Here is a 22,658-nt window from a genome sequence, read left to right as displayed (position 1 = left end):
ATGACTTCTGCCATTCACACTTCTGACATGATGCCTGTTCCCTCAGTTTATTATCTCAGTGACAGACTCAAGCAATAACAGCTCTTACTCCATAGCTGGGTTTGTGGAGTGGTAGTTTTTTTTTTTACCTCAAGGACAAATATCCAGAAGAGCTCATTTTTATCTGGATAAAGAGACTGGAAGGTTCACAAGTTCTGGCTTCTGGTTTGGAAATGTTTGTATTTGTGCATGAAAAACTAAAGCTGGCCTTCTTTCCTGATATAAAACAGCTTCAAAAACCTCAGGACCACTAATTAAATCATGGTTTGACGCAAGATCAATTTTTTGTAGATGACTTTTATATTATTAACATTATTTTGATATTTCACACCATGACAATACCAGGAAAAAATGCTACTTTGCCACAGCAGTGATCTGCATAGTCACAAAAACATTTCCCCTTTGGCCCTGCTGGGTCTGATTTGTTTGTTTTGTGCTTTTTTCGCCTACATTCCAGCAAAACCCATTGAAAGACAGTGAGGAACATGATGTAAAAAGTAAAATACAAAATGCTGGAAAAATAAAAAGTGCCCGTATTTTGTCCTACTTTTAAGTTGAGCCATGTTACTGTCATCATTATTGTTGCCACTATCTGCTATTGTCAGCAAAGTGGTATAAAATAACAGTAATGGACGTAGCATTAGAAAACCCAAAACTTTCTGTTGTGATGTCATCAAAAAGTGACAAGGTGATGTCTCTTAGGCTCATGGCAGTGAGCTGCGAGCCAATTCCTCACTGCTCCAGCTTTCGGACCCAGCCAGTCAGCTGATTGACAGCATTGCGGACCCTGTGGAGGAGCTGAGAGAGGCAGTGGAGATGCTCAATGACACAGTGAGGGAGAGGGGCAGATCTCTCATCCGCAACCAAGACCAGGGAATCAAGGAGCTGCTGAGCCAGGTAGGCCAACACATGTCCCTTTAGGAAAACATCAGCTCGTGGGGCTCCAGGGAGCTGAAGTCTGCAGGGAGGAAACTGCAAGTTCAGATCCAGGCTGTGCCACTGTAAAAGCAGTGGGCAGCATTCCTCAGCCACTGGGCTGAAACAGACCAAGAACCACTGAAATAGGGAGCATGGCTCAGAAATGTCCAGTTTGGGCTGTTGGCCTGGGGCATTGAAGACAGGACTTGTGGTTTAAAGCTCATTTTGGTTGTGTGTGGTGAGGAGGGGAGACCAGCTTGATTAGCAGAATTGTTTCCATTGGCATGCTTGTTTCCATGCTCCGTTTCACAACGGAGTGCAGGGAGTGTAATGGTTATATAACTTCTGAATAGCAGGTAACTGGGAGAACTTAATAGCCTACAGTATATTTTAAAACAGAAAACAGACTAACAATTAAGTACTTTACAGTGAAATACAATGAAGGAAACCACAGACTCCTATGCACTCTTTAGGTTTTATTTAATCAATTAATTCATGTTTCAGTTTAGATGATTTTACCTGCAGGGGTGACCTGAAGGTTTAGATGGTTATGCAATACTTTGTGGTGCTTTTCCTTCCTTGACTTATGTGGCTGGAAATATCACATGCCAAGTGCATATTGATGTTTATTACTATGATTCCATCATTGTTTTCACTTCTTTGTTATTGTTGATATTATTTTGGCCAATTACATGAATTGCAAACAAACACAACACAAAAGCAGCTTGATCATTCTGGCCATCATCCAGCTGTACTCTGATGTGGCATGTGGACGTATTCACTCTCCACAGCTGCATGAACATCTGGAGTTCAGTCGTCCCTGGTGCATGGTCATTTACTTAATATACATGAAACAGAATCACGCTTCAGAACCAAGGTCTGAAAACGAGGCTACTGCCAATGTTTAATCCTCACTGTAATATTGCAAACAGCAAAGCCATCACTGTGATGCACATTTCAAATGTCATAATATGTGATGATGAAATTGCGGTTTACAAGTAGTTCAAAGTGCAATATGTACACCTCAGAAGATGAAGCTAATACTCCTGTGACATTTAAGGTTTCCATTACAGGGATGCTATTTAGATAATGTTATCCAAGGACTGGCAGAACTTCATAAGCAAAATTAGTTTGTATAAAGAATATTTTCATGAACTGATTACGCACTTGTAATTGCAGCAAAAGATTAATTGCTTAAATTTTTCCATGTTTTTTAAACACCAATTGCAGACTGTACAGAATGAATCATTAGTCAGTTTATTTACTGCAACAGCCAGAATATAAAGTAGGAGTCCTGTACTCCAGAGGCAGGAACATTAAGCTTCTACTAAAAGCCCTTTATAACAGAGGTACAGGAGGAAGGTTTGGTCTTAATCTCTCACACTTCCACTTACCTACATATATACTGTAAGTCTAGCTCACAGGTCTTCCCTTTGCATATCTCTATCACATCCCTCCCACCACCCCATCTACACCCTTGCAGCAGCTCCCTAGCTCATTTCTCGCAGTAGTGAGTGGGGTGTTTGGGCAGCCTTATCCTTCTAGCTGGGCTGCCATTCCCTCAGCTAGGTGAGTTATTTCAAATACTCTCTACGTACATCTTCTCCCTACCGCATTCATTAGGATCAACCTGAGCTACTGAAAGAAGACATTCCCTTATGTACCACCTGCACTTAGGGCCTTTATACAGAACATAGAACAGGTAGGGATCATCCCATGCAAAGATCTGTGCCTTTTATCTGTTAAGAAGAACTCCACAGCTGAGGGGCTGAAGGCTAAGAAGCTCAGTTCTTGTTTCCCCCAGCACTCAGCTCTCACTGTGAGGATTAATGGCAAACTGTCGAGAAGTCTGGAGCTGCACGTGGACATTCATGAAATGGAGACAGAAATGGCAGTGAAGTGTGAGCCTGACCAGTGTGGGCTGGAAGACTTGGAAGACCAGCAAGAAGATCTGGAGGTAAGTGAAGTATGCACACATTTCCACTTCAAGAAAATAATCTTTTTTTTTTTAGAGCTAGTAGATGACCTCCACTCCCTCAAAATGATCAAATACAGTAGACTCTCTTTTCACACAGTAGTTAGGTTCCTGGCATAGAATGTATACCCAAAATCACATATAATCAGAACACCCCCCATAGATCCTCCTATTCCCCTCCCTTGATCAGGTAAAATCCATCATAAGTGTAATAGCATGTGTATGTAGTTTATAGTATTATGAAAACAGTAATATACCAAATATAGTACTATACAGTATACAAAATACTCTTTTAAGTATGGAATAATCCTATTACTTGCTCTTATGAATAGCTGATCACTATCAACTCATTCAAAATCTCAATTTTTAACTCCAAATCAGGCACTTTTCTTTCCTTTGCCCTTCATACTGTACTTGTTTCTTTCCACTTTGTACTTCTTCTCGGTTTAGGATGATGACACACGATTAAGAAAGCACCGATAAAGAAAGCACCCGCATACTAAAGGCTTTGTATTTAGTATCCAAAGAGTACTGTAGCTCAGCTGCATGCTGCACCAGATTTGAATTTGTGAAATTTCCTGCATTTTATGATTTTTCATTCATTTTTTCAGTGCCAACTGCATATACTGTACACAAATCTGTGTAAAAATATTTTGGGTAAAATGTAAGTCTACTTAATTAAGAATAGTCTGTCGAGACATACACATGTAAAACCAACAGGTTGGAATTCGGGACAGTGTTTCTCCCTGCAATGTTTTACATTCCTTGGAACAACCCTGTTGTACGCTGGTACTTTTTCAGTGGAGATCCCTATTAAATTTCCGAGTTCACGACAGAAAAGACATTTCGGCACAAACTTAGACGGAGCCAGTCTCGGTTTTTGTTTAGGGCTACATGATGTAAACTCTAACATATGATCCCACACAGATTGCGAATAATTTTATTATTCACAAAGGATTTCATTGTGTGTGCGTGTGAGTTTGCGTGTGCTTGAGGAGAGGGGGGAGGGTACGCTGTATGAGTCATATTTGGGCCAACATTATGTTTATCACATGCACGCACAGCTGTCTGGATACGATACCATTAAAGAACAAAAATGACCTAATCTTCTACACAAAAATAGAAACACGGTCATTGAGCAACTATCCAATGTACTGTATATCTGAACGTTACTTAAAATGCATTGTAAAGCTTTCTCTTATTGAGTGTTAAATGCAATTAATTATTTTTCCTCTTAAAAAAACTGTCAAAGCAAACAGTTACAGGCCTAGAAATTTTTAAGGCATCTGGATCCTTTTAATAGGTACCATTTAAAACCCTAGGACATGTATACTTTGTGGAAGATTATTAAAGCACACTACGCAAGACATCAGCAAAATCTGATGGAAGTGAAGAGAGGTTTTCTTTTATGCTTCTCCAATGTTTTCGCTCTGCAGATTGACTACGAGATAATCAAGGAGGAAGTAGATGAAATGGAGAAGCTGGCTGCTCAATTAGAGGAGCTGTGCCCGGAGAAAATGCAGGTCCTGAGTGAAGAGGTTCGATCGACACTGCATGTCTGGGAAGAGCTGGGCAAGAGCCTTTCAGAAAACAGAGCAAGGCTCCGCCAGTTTCTGCAGCTGCAGGACTTCTTCAGAAATTACCTGGCGATGATGTAAGTGACAGATCACAAGATTGATGTGCTCCTTTTATTGACTCAAGACTCCATCATGACCTCATCCTGCAATAAATCTTCGGTAGATAACAACAAACCACAGGATATCTATCATGGTGCATGCAATTTAAGCAATCCATTATTTATTTTCTTGAAAGAATAAAAAAATTATGTCATTTTTATAAATCTAAGATAAGATTATGGTATTAGAATACTGTGCATTCTTTGTGCACAGGAAATATCATCAAGTTATGTCGCTTATACTGTAGATAACTGGGTTATCTGATATGTGCTCCTTTGTAAGAAAAGGTGAAACCCAGGTCATTTCAATCTATGATAGTTTGAGTCCTTCTCAAAATCAACAACAGACTCCATTTTACCTCTTGCAGTTCCTGGACAGAGGATACCCGAGCCTGCATCTTCTCAGATACCACTGTGCACCCTGGGAAAGGCAATCAAATGCCTGTCATAGCAGAGCTCGATAAGAAGATTGAGCAGAAGTTTGCAGAGTTTGATGACCTGGCTGCTGCCGGACAGAAGCTAATTGATGAAGAGCACCATTTGACTGAGATGGCAAGTTGGGGTTCAATCAATCATATCAGCCTTTCATTTGCTATAGAGCCCCTTCACAACAGTTAGTCACACAGCGCTTTACAGATTTGTAAAGCACTTCACAATATTGTGAATGTCGCCCATGTGGGCATGGAGGTGAGGAAAACGAATAATCCCCGTTGGGAGTAAAGTAACCCCTGGGGGTCCCAGGCCTGCTGGCTGCCCCCCTTCCAGGCAATGAGATAGAGGTGAATTAATCACAATACATCATGAACAGTTTCTGCAGCTTCAAGGGCTGGGATCCTGCTGTGCTGTGTCTGTCATCTGGGTTATTTGAGTGAGGTAGCTGAGGTTTCCCAAGTCCTGATTCTGCTATCTTGGGTTCCACAATACTGGGTCTGATGTCACTGGCTGTCAGGACATACATGCTCAGTGTCAAAACCCAGCGCTGGGATCCAAGCAGTGGGAACATGAAAATGGGAAAGTATGTTAGTGACTGGTTGAAAGACCACCGGCCATCATAAAGTAATATAATAATTAATCTATCTTCAGAAATAAGTGGCAAAACAATGAAATTTGATCCTTTTAATCACTGTAAAAGAAAGTTTGCACTAAAAGTAGAGTAAAACAGCATATTATGTGTAAGTGGTATTAACTATGATCCCTTAAGTCTAAATATTGTATAATATATACTTAATAAAACTAATAAAACTAAACATTTTTAAAATAGTGATGCAAATAATGAAGCAATTTGAAGTAATAATGCAAATAATGAAGAATTGACTTCCCCTGCAGATCAAAGAGAGAACAGAGGAGCTGAGGAGCATGCTGGGATGGATTCTTGTGCGCTGGAGGGCACAGAAGCACCAGAGGAGTTGTGGGAAAAGAAAAGAAGAGCCAAAGGGTGATGTCATTTACTCAGAAGCTACAATATGCTCACCTCAGCAACATCAGGTAAGCCTGGATGACATTGAATAATGAAGTGTTCTTTCTCCTTGCCTTTAATTTCCCACAAGTCCAAAAGTGGCACAAACGTTAGAAAAGAAATAAAAGTTCAATTTTCTCAGTAATTTGCATCAGTTTTTAAAGAATGACTCTTTAAAGTGTTAAAATGAATTTGAAAAATATGGCCCATGTCCCTCAGACCAGAACAACTATATCTTCTTACTTTTTGCATACTAACCAAAACTTTTCCGCCAACATGACAAAATACATTTTAAAACATTTTAGATTTTAAAATAGTGTACTAGCTTTTCTTTTCTTGTTCTTCCTGCAGAGCCCCTCGCCCCAGTCAGAGCTGCCTCTAATGGCAAAGGCACACTTCAAAGGAGGCCAGAGGCAAGCAGACTTTGAGGCCTGCTCTGGTCCTGATGGGTCCAGTACCCATGGTGACGCGGTCAGTGAGCAGCAGCCTGAGGCCTGCTATGAGGTGATGGCTCAGATTGGCCAGAAGAAGAAAGGTGTGAGCTCCCCTGTCGGGGCTCCGCAGGGCCTGCTGCCTGCAGACTCCCCAGAATCTCCTTTCCTCGTCCTGAAAGAGCCCAGTGCCCCATCCCTGGGCGGCACAGTCAACCTCATTCTCAGTTTTGGTAAAAAGGGGGACAGTCAGCTGCAGGTTCAAGACACTGTGGAAGAGGGGGAGACCCAGGAGCCTGTCCACCGGGTAAGTTCCGCAACCCCAGGGCAGGATGAACGTGTTCGTCATCAATGTGCACCGTAACATGCAGGAATTACATGCACGAAAAGAGAACAAGCTTCCTTCTACACTCACATGACGATCAGCCAAATTCTCCTTCTACATTTGTGCTGTTTGAATCTCTGGAGACTGTCAGAAAACCCATGGGATTCAGGAATTTGCAGGCAAAGTTTCTAATTCTTTTTTCTGTTCACTCTAAGTTGTATAGGAAAGAGAGTCAGACAGCTGAAGGCTACCATCATTCTTATTTTAGAACTTCATTGGTTTGAAGCACTGGCTTAAAAATATTATTTTTGATTCTGAAAAAAACAGCTGCGGATGATATTATGCTCCATTAGGTGCTACAGTTCATGGGGCACTTGACATGTGTTCAACTGAACCTGGGAGATAGAAATGGAAGGGCAGGACTCTATGATCCAGGCACTGCAGGTTCAAGTCTGGATGATGTCACCAGCCAGCTGTGACCAGGATTCTGAAGGGGGCCCCTGTGACACGGACTGCTGCCGGAAAAGGAACCCCTTCTTCTGAAATTGCTGCTGAACCTCCACAGTACAGGCCTGTACTGCCTGTGACGTGTTAAAACTAGACAAGGGTGTGAAGGTGGGCAGGTTTGGAGGAGGCTGCCTGCACTTTCTCATTCCCCATGTGCGTCTGCAGGCTTTGCAGCATGAAAGACATGGAAAACACACGATTGGCGGTTCCAAATCTGGTGATCGTTTCCCAAAAAACCTAAGTTTCAAGAAAAATAAAGACAAGTGGGACAAAGTGTGAGCACATCTTTTTGGTTGCTCTTTCATGGCAGAAGCAAAAGTTCTTAAAGAGAGTTCAGGATCTCCTGTTTGGTGTCTGGTTATGTTTTTTTTTACCCTGTAAATTTGACATTTTTCACATCCTTTTTTTCCCCCCTTTCAAATGACCCTTCATCCTTCTACTGTTTTTGCTTTCTCCTTCTCTCCCTCTCCTTCAGCCATCTGAATCTCAGTCCTCTGCCTGTAAAAACTTTTGGAAGCGCTGCCAGGGGCTTTTGGAAAATACTTTTGGTAGTTTAAAGAGAAAGAAAAAGATTTATCAGCAAAGTGCTGAAGAGGTAAATGGCGTGCACAACTGCATGTTGTGTTTGTGAATGCATGGTGGTGCTGTATGACAACAAAGGGCTTGAAGTTAAAGTCTTACTAACACGCACCACAGATATGTGCAGCTCAGACGTGTGCCTGCTCAATTAATGCAAAGAATCATTTGCAGTGGGAGCTAAGGATGTTCCCCCCCTTTTGTAGAAAACAAACAGGTCGGCCATCAGTCACAAAGGCGTAATGTGCCAGAGTAAAATAAATGCCTATCTGTGCTTGCAGCATCTTCAAACTTGAATATTGATCATCACTGTATTTAAAGGAGTTCATAATGAATGTTTAGGGCTATGATAATACCACTATCCACTATACCACTACTCACTGGAGTGGAAATACTGATCTTCAGACTTTCTCAGCATTCTCTGCTTTGCTTAAAGAGCATCTTCACCATCCTCACTGCTACCATCAATGCAGCAAACCCTTTACCTCATTCTATAGGGGTTTCCTCCTGCCTTGTGCAAATGGCCAGGTTGTCAAAGCCGAGCTATTTGGGCAAAAGCCAAATGTATATAATGTATAAACACTTTATTTCTTGGTTTGCTGGGACAAATGAGGCTCTGGCTCCCCTGTGACCCTGTATTGGATCAAATGTATGGATTGACAGTATTTCTTGGGGGTATTCTCATGACAAAGCTGAAAGTCTTTTTATCAATATATTCTTTTACAATTGAATGATCTATACTGAAAATGGCACACTGGTTCCTTTATGATTTCATACTGCTGTCTAAAGTGATCTCCTTCTGTTGCTGCTCCCTCAGTTGCTACTGGAAATCTCTAAGGTGTGGGACAACTATTGTATGAGAACGAACACACTTCTCTGTGGCTGTCTCAATTAATACCATTCCCATCTGTCTGGCTCAATGGCCAGCCTAAATCACATTTAAAGAGAGAAACAGCAAAGTTATGTAAATATGTGGTATACCCTTAATGGATTAAATAAAAATTTGATTTAAAGTAAAGTAGAAATGCAAACATACTGTAGCCAAGAGACTGTGTGGAGATCACAAGAGGCAAATTAACTTTTTAAAAATGAACTCAGCAAAGAATGATTGCAAACAGTTTCAAGCAGGTAATGGAAAAAGAAGAAAAAGATATTTCAATAAGAAAAAAAAATCTTTGATCAGCCCATGATACAGCCTGGCAACATTTGCACTTAAATAAGAGAATTTAATAATATGAAGCCAAAGAAAATACAAAGTACAATTTCAAAGCTTGAAATTGTTTACTGAAAGATGTGAAATTGTTGAGTGGCGATTCCAGCAAAATTCCTTTGTGCTTTTTGGAACATTTACAGGGAGATAAAAATCATGCTGTTATTATACGAGTTTCAAATGTATTCAGTTTCCATTTTCTCAGTGAAGCAGCTTCTTACAGATAATGCCTTTTGGAAAAGATCCCCTGGGATTTAGATTTTATAATTACTGTCTACTCATGTTTAGCCCTAAGAGGTCTTTTATCTTGTGATGAGCATCATCAACATACCTTGCAAATATTACAATTGTCTGCTCCTTGCCTTTGTAAATTGAAATGGTAAAATAACCTGTATGGACATAAACAGTGAAATTGATGAACAGTGGGAAAAAATTGTATTATGATACCTAGGTATTTTATTATATTGTGGGGGCTTTGATTTTAAAAAGATACTTTCTAAAGTTCATGTAATACAAAGGCATATGGACTTTGTAGAACAGGACAAGAACTGATCGTTCAGGACATCGAAACTTACTGTTTTCTGTGCAATCCAGTGATTTTGTTCCAGCTCCAAGGATGAATTTTGATATATCCCAGAACATTAGATTGGAAATACATGTCAATATGCACTGGAATGGAACATGCTCATCTTCCTTTTAATTTCCCTCTTTCATTTAAATTCAAAACGACTTCTCAAAGGCTGTCCCCAGGAAATGTGAAGGCAAAAGGAAATGGCTTTTGCTCTGTGGTTTCATGCCTTGTATGTCCGACCGCTTCTATGACATTAAGGCAGAAGGCTAACTGACTTTCCGCGATTTCCTCTCTGTCGGCTTTCAGGGGGTATTTATGCTGCCAGGGAGCTTAGCAAATGACAAGCAGACCCAACAGGAAAAATATAATCAAAGGAAAAATATAATAGGAGAGGATAGAGGGAACTCCCTCAATGTAGTAGCAGGTCCCTGAATCTGTGAGCAGTGTAATTATCGAAGTACTTTCCTTCTTCAACCTTGCTGCTAACGTCAAGGCCATGTTGATTTTATGCATTGTGGTACAGTGGTATATAGTGCAGCTTCATGCTTTAGTTCCCATGAAGTCTTGCTTTGAAATGCTTTCATGCACAACTGGGCTTGACTTGGCACGGCTTTTTGAGGAAGCCCGTTGTGGCACCGAATGTACTGTGAACTTATAAATTAGATTCCAGGACTGCTGTAAATAATTTATGAATGTGGGCCGCTGTGGCAACATGAGATTAGTCATGCAGGTTAAAGGTCAAACCATTACAGCTGTGTATTAACTCATTTATACACCATGTGATTTCAATAAAACACTGGTAAATGTACTCATATAGCAAATCTTGAGGCATTTACCTAGTACTTTATTTTTAGTGTAGAAAACACTGCAAATAGATAATGTCCATGTTAATTTAGTAATTTATGTCATGCAATTCTTACTGGTAAGAAACAGAACACATTGAATTGATAAACATTTCTCCACTTTGGCACTGCACACTGTACTTAAAAGAGTAAGTGCCAATTTTTTTTTAGCAAATCCAGATTTTGGAGCAAATTGTACTGGGATAAGATTGGTGCATCTTAAAGGGGGATTTTGTGAGGTTTCCACACCTTGACAACATTACCAGTAAGAAAAAGCAATGGAAATGTTTAAGTAATCCAAGGAATGCGAGCTTGCTACTGAGAGCATGGAGCTTCACAGATAACAAAAGAATCGATGCATCAGTGAGGTTCACATGAACCGCAAAGATTCTTTGATCTAACCTTATTTTATTTTGCTTTTCTAGGTAAGTACCTATCTGCATGTCAAGGACAGCCACAAAGCTATGACACCTGTATACGAGAGCGTTACTTTGCCCCATCTCTCAAGTAAGGAGCAACCTCAACCCTCCACCTCCTCCATGTGCTCGGTCAGCAGTGTCTCTTTCCACACACTGCCGAAGATCACCTCTAACTCCCTCTTCAGCAGCCTGAAGAGGAGAAACAAGAAGAAGAAAAGAGATGTTCGCCGACACACCATCCAGAAGATCATGGGTGTCAGCCAGGCAGACGTTAGACCACTGGAGGACAATCCAATCACATATAACACCAACACGTGGCCTCTAAAGGAGAGGACAAAAGGATCCACAGATCCCAATCCTGTCAATGGACAGGTTCTTGACTATGTCAAAAACCCACTGGTTAAGGACATTGATGCAGAATGCACTAGTGTTTCAAACTTTGCTCATTTGACATCAAAAAGAAGCACACATCTAAACAAAGATGGCTCCACACCACATGTCAAAAACAATTGCAGACATGTCTCTCTGGGTTCTGTGCTGAGCTTTGAACTGCCTAAGGACTTGAGCCTCATTAGCAACATCCCAGATCTTATTACAATAGCTCCCCAGGAACAGAAAAGGACGGGCGACCTTTCGAGCAGCAGTGACGATCATGGCCTGTACAGCAGGAATTCGATATCCGAAAGATGTCTGGGCTTTAGCACTTTCAAACAGACGTGTTTAAAACCCAAACTCGGTGAAGAATCTTCAGCACACAGCCAAGAAGTGGAAAAGAGTGTAATAAAAGGAAATCATAATTCCCGAAAGGTTAGTTTAGACACTCTCTCAGTGTTGCCCCAACTTTCTGAGAAGCATAAACAGGAATATGACTCTGCAACCAATAGTCAGTTCATTTCTGGTGGAGACATATCAGACATAAAGTTGGGCCAAATCAGTGATTTACTTAAGAAGGCTGGACATGACTGGGAGGAGCAGGTATCTGCATTGGACTCTCCTGAAAATCTACATAGTGCCAACCAAACTACTGATATACTCAAAGGGGAGAATCACCTTAAACCAAAAGGCAGCGACTGCCACTCTGAACCTGGTGGCAATGCATGCCAGGTGCTCATAAAGAAACCAGGCATTACAGACATCTCTGGAATCAGCCCTACTGCAACCCCCCACGTGGCCAAGGACCAAAACACTGTCATCAAGGACGGGGAAGACTTGGTGGATTCAAGTACTTGCAACATTGGAAGGATCAAGGTCTGTGCCAGACAGCGCATGGAAGCAGCGGATGTTTCCCTGCCGAGGAAAGCTGTTGGGAGACCTTATTCATTCGCAGAAGCAGAAGGCGTGGCCTGTAATGGTGACCTAAGCAGCTGTGAGGCTGGAGCAGGAGCAGGAGCGGGAGCCAGAGAGGAAGCCATGGGCGTCATCCATCCCGACCACCAGCAGTTTGAAGAAGAGGAGGAGGAGCTGGAGGACATCTGGAACAAAACCAACAGCTACAGGCAGAGCATCTGCTCTGACATCATGTACCAGACCCATAAGGAGGAACTGACAGGCTCACCCTCCACGTGTGAGGAGGAATCAGACTCTCGGGGTCAAGATGTGTTATACAGGAAACTAATCACTGCCTCGGCACCCAACCTGCTGGTCGCCGAGTTTAGGCTTCCAGCCTCCATTCAGACCCTTCTTGGCTACAATAAAGAGCAGAGTGCTGGGGAGAAGAGTCCAGACAGGGGCAACAGGCGGTCCTGGGCTGCTTTCCCTCAGCAGGAACAGCCTGACCAGCAGATAGCTCTGGTTAATGAGACAGCTTCTGATATGGTGAAACTGCCTGATGTAGAGGACCAGCAAAAGTATATCTACCAGTATAGAGAGGAGGAGGAGGAGGTGGAGGACACAGGTTGTCTGAAGGTGAGGTCTACATTTATTATCTCATTGACACTAACAGTTTGTGGCTGGTGATTCATTCCGATCTGTAGCAGCTCGACTGGGCTGCTGAGAAGGGTGCTAGCACAGGTGTGTCGAAGGAACCACAGCTCTGTTAGCATTTCTGTAATGCACCTGCATTAAGGCCTCACTGACATTCAAGTACACCCTGGCAACAAAATCAAAAAGAGTCATAACAGAGAATAACAAAGGCTTAAACATTAAATGATAAGAACATTTATACAGTATGTACAGTAGATTATCTCCTGAAACAACATTATGCATTATCCTAAGCCTCTTCTCTAATAGTGCACACTGTAATTTAAAATATATCTCATATCTAAAGTTAAACTAGCTATGCAGTCTGTAATTACTTATGCCCATATAAATCCTGAATTTCTGCTCTATTTCTCTCAGCTCCAGTCTCTTTCAGTAATCATTTACAAAAAATGAAATCCTACAGAAACCCAGGTGTTTTTTATTTTGTACCTTGCTTATTCCGAGTCTGAACACAGCAAATAAAAGTTGTTTATTATACACTGATGAACAGAGATGCAAACGTGTCCACAAAAGGAGAAGCGCTTTAAGTAGAACAGTGTCGTGTTTTGACTTTAACACACATGAACATCTGACCACTCCACAGGACCAATCGGTGAGCCTGCTGTCAGTTCACATGGGCTTGGAGGGTCATGGAAACCAGCTAACCTCCATGAGTCCCGAGTGTGACCGCGCTGAGCAGGGACACATTTCTACCACTGGAGGGCTCTGCAGCACTGTGGTATGACCAAAGCAATAAGCATGATTCTTTTTTCATCTCATCTGTTTGTTAAGGCGTCAGCATCAGATTGTTCCAAACTTCCAAAATCAAGTTCTAGTATTCTAGAATTCAGTGTTTATTTTCTACTGATTCTGCTGCATTTTCATGGTGTTGTAAGTTGCTTGTCGTTTTGAAATATCCACACAGACGCCAACACAAAAAGTCTTTTTACCTGGCAATGTGGATCTTGCAGAGTTTTCAAAGAGCTTTTTTTTCCTTCCTGCATTCTTGCAGCATGAAAACTATTCTGTGTTTTGTACTGCTGCTGATTTAACACACCGTGAAAGCTGCTGTTGGGACCGATTTGCTTTTACTTAATTGTGATGTCAATGTTGGGCACAGAAGATATGGCAGAGCTTGTGAGACTGTGTGCTTTCTGTTTCATATGTGCTGCTTCCAGAATGGGAAGAATCCTGAATTTCAATCGATGGCAGGAACACTGGAGAGGAAGCACAAGCTGCAACTGGGAGGAAAGAAGGTGAGAAGGGAGGGTTTGCTGAAATAACACAAGCGCTTGCAGGCAAGAGGAAACTCTGTGTGAGAGAAGACCTTGCTTTGAGGTGGAGGGTTAACCTTTGTCAAGGACTGAAAACAAAACTCAGCCCCAGTGCTGAGTAAAGCACATATTGCAAACTTAGGCCATTAAGGACGTGTTATTTCCGTCATAAATAGTCATTTTTATAAACTAGTTATTTGAGCCACTGTCTTTTGTCTTTTCAAGCATAGACATTTTTGTAAGTTTATGCGATAGCCTTGCTCAAAACGGGATTATTGTGTTTTACCATCACAGGCGTCGTGCAGAGCCTGGAACACATATCATGCTGTGCTGTTTAAACAGACTCTCTGCTTCTACCAAGACAGAAAAGACACACTGAAGGTAAGCTGGGATTCTTAGGGGCCTCTGTATTTGTTAGCAAAGGACAGAGCTATTTTGTAGAGGACACAGCAAACGCCACTGCAAAAGCCAAGAAATATTTTTGGCTGAAGCCCAGTCTTTTCTAAACTACTGATTTACGATTACTGCAAATCCTCAAATAAAAATCTATCGACATTAGGCAGATTTACTGATATAAGGATCATAGGAGATTGGCAAGACATGTAACCTGACCATCTTTGAATGTTTCACCTGAGAAAAATGGAATATTGATAACCAGTGAGCTCCTGAACAAAGCACTGTGTTTGTGTAACAGGGCTCAGAGCACTGAGCGAGTTAGAGAAGTGACATCACTCCCCTCTGAAATCTAGACAGTGCAGAACTCTGCTGTCACAGGATTGACACTGCGCACACTCACAGCCCGCAAGCGTACAAAACTGAGTTCCAGCAGGGGCAGGGAGAGCTGCTCGTCACACTCGATCTCTTATTTTGTTGTGCCCTGTGCAGAGTGCTGTGGCAGGACTGCCCCTCAACCTGACTGGCGCTGAGTGCACTCCAGCTCCAGAGTACACCAAAAAGGCCAACTGCTTCAGTCTCCGGTGAGGACCAGAAAACAGAAGTTTTTTCCCCACTTTCCCACCCTGTGCTTTCTTCTCCACTCCAGCCTAACTTTCACTAAGCGTGAAATACGGATTCCAGTCCGCATTTGTCAGCCCGGTGTTGTGTTCGTATCAGCAGTTCCTTATACAGGAACCAGGTGACACTTCACAACAACTGCACCAAATCGATCGCTTATCTGAAACTGACTGAATCAATCATCTTTGCAGGCTACGTGATGGCTCAGAATATCTCCTGAGTGCATCTTCCCGATTTTTAATGAAGAAATGGATCCTGAAAATTCAAGCAAATACAGGTATTAGACGTACACAGAAACTTCCAGGCTTAGCTGATCACGCACAGAACAACTGTGCTCTTCTTACTATGTCACTTTTAACATCAATAGTCTCTCTTTACTCCTAAACTTTCCCCTCAGTCCAGATTCCCCCTTTTACTCTTCTTGAATGTATTAAATGCATCTCCCTTTTTCCTTCTCTTATTTTGTTTCAAGCAATACTAAGTACCTCAATAGTTTTTATTTTGCTTTACACAATGTAGAATTTAGAACAATCTTCAAAACAGCGAAGAGAATCCTGAGTGTATTTTGCTGTTCTCCCCAGGGCTGAGAGAGATCAATTCCTCGCAATCTGTTTTTGGGCACTGTGTGCAGGACTTTTCAGCTATGAAGTAAGACATGAATGATATCACTCTTTACAGATTGCACCATCATTCAATATGTTAAAACTATAAAACACAATTATGATAAATCTTTAGAATCTTAAAATGCTTTATACACCAGAATAAAATGTCACTACAATAGTGTTGAATGTAGAACGTTGTGTAATACAATTACAATACATTGTTGTGTAATTACAATGTTGTGTAATACACAACAGTTTTAATTATTTCAGGGTGTTTTATATTTTTAGATGTAATTATTAAATTAGTAAATTACATGTAATTTTTCCATGTAATCAAGAATCGTATGTATAATGTATAATTCACTTGCATTAAGGCCTCATTGACATTCAAGTACACCCTGGCAACAAAATCAAAAAGAGTCATAACAGAGAATAACAAAGGCTTAAACATTAAATGATAAGAACAATTATAAAGTATGTACAGTAGATTATCTCCTGAAACAACATTATGCATTATCCTTAGCCTCTTCTCTAATAGTGCACACTGTAATTTAAAATATATCTCATATCTAAAGTTAAAATAGCTATGCAGTCTGTAATTACTTATGCCCATATAAATCCTGAATTTCTGCTCTATTTCTCTCAGCTCCAGTCTCTTTCAGTAATCAGTTACAAAAAATGAAATCCTACAGAAACCCAAGTGTTAGCTATGAAGTAAGACAAGAATCGTCTTAAGTAATCAAGAATCGTATTATAAATATACCTGCGATTTGCCATATGTCCATGAGAGGGCAGTAAAGTATTTTCCATTAACACTGCCAAACGGGAATGGACAATCAGACATTGATGTGCAAAAGTATTTTAAACAAAAAAAAACCATAAAAATGATACTCGTATGCTGTGTGGCTTCATCATTATTTGTATGAATCACTCTTGAAATTCAAATCATGAACAGTGCTGCAAAGGTACAGTGTAAATGCTGCTGGATGCAAGCCGATCTGGATGTTTAGTGCAGTTCTTCTGTTTCAATGACAGAAACACCTCTTCCTTTCACAGTTCTGGTAGCACCTGCCACTGCAGCCCTACATGTCACTGTCCAAAAGGGGGCAACACCACTTCCAATTTCTTGGGGCTCGGTCAGCTGGCCACCACAAGATCTAAAGAGATCATAGTTCTGACGAGAGACAACCCCCAACCTCCTAGGCAGCACCATGGGAACTCAGAGGACCTGCTTCCGGCCTTGTCTTCAGACACAGATCACTGTGGTAAGAGCAGGAGAGAATGAGGGACACTTCAGTTTTTTAGCAACTTCCATAAACATTTAATATGCGGTAATTGTGCACTGAATTATATGCCTCACATACATGTATAATCAATTCATATATACTTCCATGAAGAGTATACATCTCTAACATGAGACAGACAAGTAAAGGAGGGTCCTTGATCTTGTGACTGTTAACGCAAAGAGCTTTTGTGCAGCGTGCAAACACAGCAGAAATAATCTGTGCCACAGTGTTGCACCATCAGAGGTGTTTTATACATGTAAATATGTCTGGTCATTTATTTTATTACTTTGTGATTTTAGCTCACCTCACCTCATAACAAAAGATTAGTCTACACAAAAGGAAAAGAGGACCTGCATCTTGTTAGCGTGTTAGAGCTCCCTTGTGTGCTGTAATCAAATGTATGTGGTCCTACCACACTTAACTACTTCTTCACAGATCTCCCAGTGCCGGATTCAATACAGTACAAGCCAGTAAACTATCTAATGCATGAATGAACCACTCTCTGTGTAGCACAACAGAAAGATATTTCCTGATCATGCATGAAATTCACTGCAGTGCACACTGAAGCACAAAGAGAGACGCCATACCAGTCAGACTCTTTTCTCTGGCCAGACACTTGAGAGACACTCCCGGCCTACATTGTTAGTCATAGTTTTCATTGCCAAGAGGCCCAGCATTTTGACCTTTCTGTACCTTTTCAGAAGAGCACCGCAGCTCCCAACATCAGCTCGGGAAAGACAAGCTGTCTTGGGCTGGCAGGGAGTCCAGCCCAAAGTCCCGGGACTCCCCTCACTCTCACCACCTGGACTACCTGAGCAACAAGCGCCGCTCGTATTCCTTTACCTCAGGTAACACGCTGCGTTCCTGGGACTGACTGAGGCCCTTCTGACCAGGAGACATGTTTCTGAAGACACTTCCAACCCCGGAAAATCCTTCAGTTCCATCATCATTCATAAATCCACCCCTCCCCTCAGTCATACTCAAATTAGTGCAGCACTTAAAATATTTCTTGCTGTTGCTTTACACTCCACTTTATATTCACACATGCTATAATGTTTTTAGTAACTGAAGGTGACATTTAATATCACCATGTCATTGACTTTGTGAGCAGATATACTCCTTGCTATTATTCCAGCTGTTTTGTAAAAACAATTTAAATAATAGTAATGTAAGGATTTAAAAATGGAGTGCACATATTTATACCTGTTTGCTTTCTTTCTTCTAGCTACCTACCAGAAAATCACCCCTGTCTCTTTGCCCTCTCGAGCGCTGGAGGGAGGGTCCAGTTACTCTGTGACTCTGTTCATTGGAGATCAGCAAGCAGAACTCCAGAGCTCCCCAGCCCTTCCCAGTTTGAACAGCATGGAGTCAGTGAATCACAAGGAGTTACAGCCTATTAGCTGGAACCCTGAGACTATACAGAGAGAGAGAAACTTTGCCAGTCTGCCTAGACCAAGGAACAAATCAGTCTTCAAAAAGTTTTTTGGAAAGAAGGAATGAACAGCAGAGACTTGGAATACCTCTGGTTAGATGTGGGGGAAAACCATATAACTGTACTTGACTGGTTTGCTGTTCGGGTGTGCAGTGCACATTGTTTCCTTTAAAAGATTTTAGAAGTATTTAAGTATCCTTCAAGTATTTAAAATGACAAAAAAATAATTATGGGTTTCTCACAATTGTAATGTTTAGGGTTGGAATGACTGTTTCTTCTTAATTAAATCATTCACTAATTCATTTTTGTCCACTATCAGAAAGCTGCTAATTCCTAGTAAGATTTGCAACAGCTCACAGCACATCCCAGAAGCACAGAGCACAAGGCAGGATTAGGCCCTGGACAGGACACCCAGCCCATCACGGGACACACATAAGCAAGGAAACTTAGTGACACCAACTAGGTTAGTAAGCCTGACTTCTGCAGGTTTGAGGAAAGCAGAGCAAACAACACAAACCCTGAGGGCACATGCAAACTCCATACAGAATAGCCACAGTCTGGAATTGTACCTAGACCCTAGGAATAGTGAGGCAGTGTTAGCTGCCATGCCACCCTCCCAAGCCATAGTCACTCTCTTCACATTCTTCGGGATTGCACATAACACTATCCACAATTTCAACCAAGTACAGAGATTTAGGTCAGGTGTCTAAGTATAGCTGATTTATTATGACTTATCCACTGCTGTTCTGGTCCACACTTCTTCAACTAGAATAAACTGTAAAACCACAAATAAAAACAGCTAAATACAAAAAGGCAGACAACACCTAAAAAATACCATGTTTGTAAATGAAATGTACTCTGTTTGGACAGTGGGATGTACATTTTAAAACATTAGCCTGCCTTTAATTCCTGAGGTCAGCAGGACTCGTGAAGGTATTAACGTTCTGATATTTTACTGCTGTGTTTTTTTCTATTTTCATACTTTTATATCCAGTTGAAACTAATCTTAGCAGTCAAGCCAAACTGTTCTTATCCTTCAGTTTTTGTTGTTGTATCATTTGTCTGAGTGACGCATTTGGGGTGCTGAAGTGTGCTCTATAAGCTGAATCAAAGTGAATTACAGACATAAAGTGGTATGTATTATATGTATTGTGTATTAAACTGGTATATTGTAAAGTCCTTTTCTTAATTTTCTGCACAATGTCTTCCTATGTTCTTCAAGATTTTTTTTTGTTGCATACGTGTTGATCTGTTTTTAATGCCATATGTATAGGTATTGTATCACAAGCTGCACTACCTTTGCTATCTTCATACTCAGTTATTTAAAGAAAAGGAAACACTCAATCCTGCTGTAAGTGAAAACACATTGAATTCACTGTGCTGGACAGTTCAATCTCTCACCCCAGGGAAATCTAGAGCATTAGAAAGAGAAGGCCATTCAGCCCATTTAGCAGTTAGTTGCTAATTGATCCAAGGAACCAGTTGTTTCTCAAAATAAACCAGAGTATCAGCTCCATCAACAGGCTGGGTAGCATTCTCCATACTCCCAGAACCCTTTGCATGAGGAAGAGCCTCCTCTTCTCAGTTTTAAATGCACCTCTAAATAGTGTCTGAGTACAGCTTTATCTCAGAAGGCCTGAGTCATATCAGTAAAGAAAATTAGCAGATGACCTGTATGTTTTGAGGACCTGCACTGCAAAATGATCATCAGACATCATCTAGGCTGATGAATGGCACTCCACTCTACATTACTATTTGTACGTGGGCTGGAGTAGGTGGTGGAAATGCTCAGGTATACCTGAAGTGGTCCCTGAGCTTAATGGAGAAAGAGAGGGGCAAAAACCTTTAGTGTAGCCCAAATTAATATGCTCTCTTATTTGCTGGAGGCCCTTTTCGATACTATGTGCCGTTTCACTCCATTAACTTTTTTTGAAGAATACTGAAGTTACTACCAGACCATGGCTCTTGGTTTACTCACATTGTACTTTTCTTGGTGCAACATGGCGTCTGTAATGTGGCATTTTCCAATATGTCACAAACCAGTGGGATTTTGCAGGCAGATGTAACTGACATTACTGGGATACGTGAATCTGTCTAACTTCTGTGGCTTTTGATCCATTTGCACCTATATCTAGATGGCAAAAACATTTTGATAGGCTGTCTATGAAGACTGATTTTTTTTATTCAGCTGAGTGCAAGTTGGAATGTCCACTAATAAAATGTTAGAAGGTGCACTTGAACACAGGCTTTCTTGTTCCATCCTCATCTATGTAGATTCTGTATTTCCTATAAGTGTTGTAGTGTGTTGAGCAAAGCCACTACACATGTGAAGGAAAGGCTGATCAAAACCTTATAATAAAGTCTTACCAGAAAGATTAATGAAATGTTTTTTTTCCAGTTAGATTCAATTATCCCTGTTCTCATCCAAAAAAAGAAGAGCTACAATTCCAATGTTTTCCTTATATAAACACATTTTGATCTTCATCATATTTGCAGCAGTTTGAAACTGCTTTTATCTCTTTTATTTTCAAACGTTAACTGCAGTTACTGTAAAACTAATATTTTTGAATAAATAAAAAAAAAATCAGCTCCTGACGAAATGACTGGCATTGCTTTTGATCTTATTTGCACAGGCCTTTTTTTCACCTTGCAGAACTGTGTGGAAGAATGCTGCTCAAATCATTTCAAGAAAACGCATAAACCTTTTGTACTTTTTCTAAGTTCCAACCAAGAGGAGAGACAACACTTCCGATGGTGTTATTTAACAGACGTTCGAGAGGACGCCAAATTCTAAACTCTCACTTCCGCTCTCCCACATATAAACACTTGCTGGCTGCCCACAGCTCTGCGTGTGTCCTTACTGGCCCAGCTTCATCCTTGCAGTTGCTCCCTGGTTCATAAGCGAGGGGGATTGTGAGCATTGATCTTCATCTAACGCCATCGTTTCCTCAGCCAGGTAAGTTAACACTAAAGTATCACATTTGCTATGCCTTTACATTTGTCGGCTTGTTTTGTCGGTATTAGAATTTGACCGAGCCACTTCCTGGCTGATTTGAGCACAGCTTCTTGAGCCACAGGAGGCTATTTCACCTCTCTGTTGCTCTGTACAACAGAAGCTAAATCAGCCAACTCTGAAAGACCAGAAAGGGATGAAAAATCTGTGACCAAAGAGCTCAAAGCCAAATACGAGGTTGATGTACATCCTACATGTACATTGGGATTCTTATTTGCTCTGTTCTCTCAGGACATGCACAACACAACAGACACCACACAATGTACAAAACAGTAAGTAATAAACAGTGGCAGCATGTATAAATATGTATAGACAATAAACAAACAGAACAGTAAACGCGGTAGCCAAGTCAAAGAGAAGAATGTAGAGGTCTGTTGAATTTTGAGGCCTTGGACAGTTAGCTGTTAAGGATGCACGCTGCCGTAGGGCAGAAGCTGTTCTTATGTCTAGTGGTCCATGCTTTAATAGTGTGGTACCACTTGCCAGGGCACAGGGGTGAGGACAGTTTGTGGCTGGGATGGTTGGGATCCTGAATAATAGATTGGGCAGATGGTGTGTTTCTCATCGATTGATGGTAAGTCACATTCTGTAATCCTCGGCTCCATTGCCACAACTCTTTGTAGTACGTCTTTGTCATGCATAGTAGTATTACCGTACCATACAGCGATGCCACTAGTGAGGACACTTTCTATGGTGCTGCTGTCAAAGTTCACGAGTAGCTGCTTCCCAGTACCGCAATTTTTTAGGCACTGCAGAAAGTGGAGGCGCTTGTTGTACCTTTTTCATACTGCCTACAGTGTTTTACGACCAAGCCAAGTCAGCAGAGAGATGCAGTCTGAGGAATCTGAAGCAGCCGGCAGCTGACAGTTTCCACTGTTGTGCCCTCAATATTGACTCGGGTATGAAGTCCACACTAAGTTCTTTTGTCTTGTTGACATTCAGGGCCAGATTGTTGTCAAGGCACCATCTTGCAAGATGCTCCACTTCACTCCTGTATACAGACTCATCTTTATACTGATCAGCCTGATAACTGTGGTGTCATCACCAAATTCAAAGCACAGACTGGTGCCTCTTCTCTGCCAGTTCATTTTTCCAACAGTTTCACAATCAAACAGCCTTGCTGTCTTCAATGCT

The 22,658-nt window shown here is 41.3% G+C and overlaps 1 protein-coding gene across 3 annotated transcripts in view; it reads left to right on the top strand.

Moving 5' to 3' along the window:
* The window catches only part of mymx (myomixer), a 52,807-nt gene extending 31,923 nt beyond the window's left edge, over positions 1–20,884 (top strand). For 2 of the 3 annotated variants that reach the window (XM_088933974.1, XM_088933975.1), the window contains 16 exons: positions 742–936; positions 2,762–2,914; positions 4,369–4,586; positions 4,976–5,159; positions 5,934–6,092; positions 6,415–6,801; positions 10,951–12,849; positions 13,508–13,642; positions 14,082–14,159; positions 14,472–14,558; positions 15,063–15,154; positions 15,383–15,468; positions 15,773–15,839; positions 16,850–17,058; positions 17,781–17,927; positions 18,305–20,884. In XM_088933974.1, the coding sequence (XP_088790100.1) occupies positions 742–936; positions 2,762–2,914; positions 4,369–4,586; positions 4,976–5,159; positions 5,934–6,092; positions 6,415–6,801; positions 10,951–12,849; positions 13,508–13,642; positions 14,082–14,159; positions 14,472–14,558; positions 15,063–15,154; positions 15,383–15,468; positions 15,773–15,839; positions 16,850–17,058; positions 17,781–17,927; positions 18,305–18,579 (4,371 nt within the window). In that variant the 3' untranslated portion in view covers positions 18,580–20,884. Of the gene's footprint in view, positions 1–741; positions 937–2,761; positions 2,915–4,368; positions 4,587–4,975; positions 5,160–5,933; positions 6,093–6,414; positions 6,802–7,801; positions 7,922–10,950; positions 12,850–13,507; positions 13,643–14,081; positions 14,160–14,471; positions 14,559–15,062; positions 15,155–15,382; positions 15,469–15,772; positions 15,840–16,849; positions 17,059–17,780; positions 17,928–18,304 lie in introns of all 3 variants that reach the window. The other variant, XM_088933976.1, reaches the window with a different exon arrangement.
* The last annotated feature ends 1,774 nt before the right edge of the window (positions 20,885–22,658 follow it).

This window comes from Atractosteus spatula, chromosome 15, assembly GCF_055471065.1.
Source record: "Atractosteus spatula isolate fAtrSpa1 chromosome 15, fAtrSpa1.hap1, whole genome shotgun sequence".
Lineage (NCBI taxonomy): Eukaryota > Metazoa > Chordata > Actinopteri > Semionotiformes > Lepisosteidae > Atractosteus > Atractosteus spatula.
Note: the sequence above shows the minus strand (reverse complement) of the source record. Positions and strands in the feature narration are given on the sequence as shown.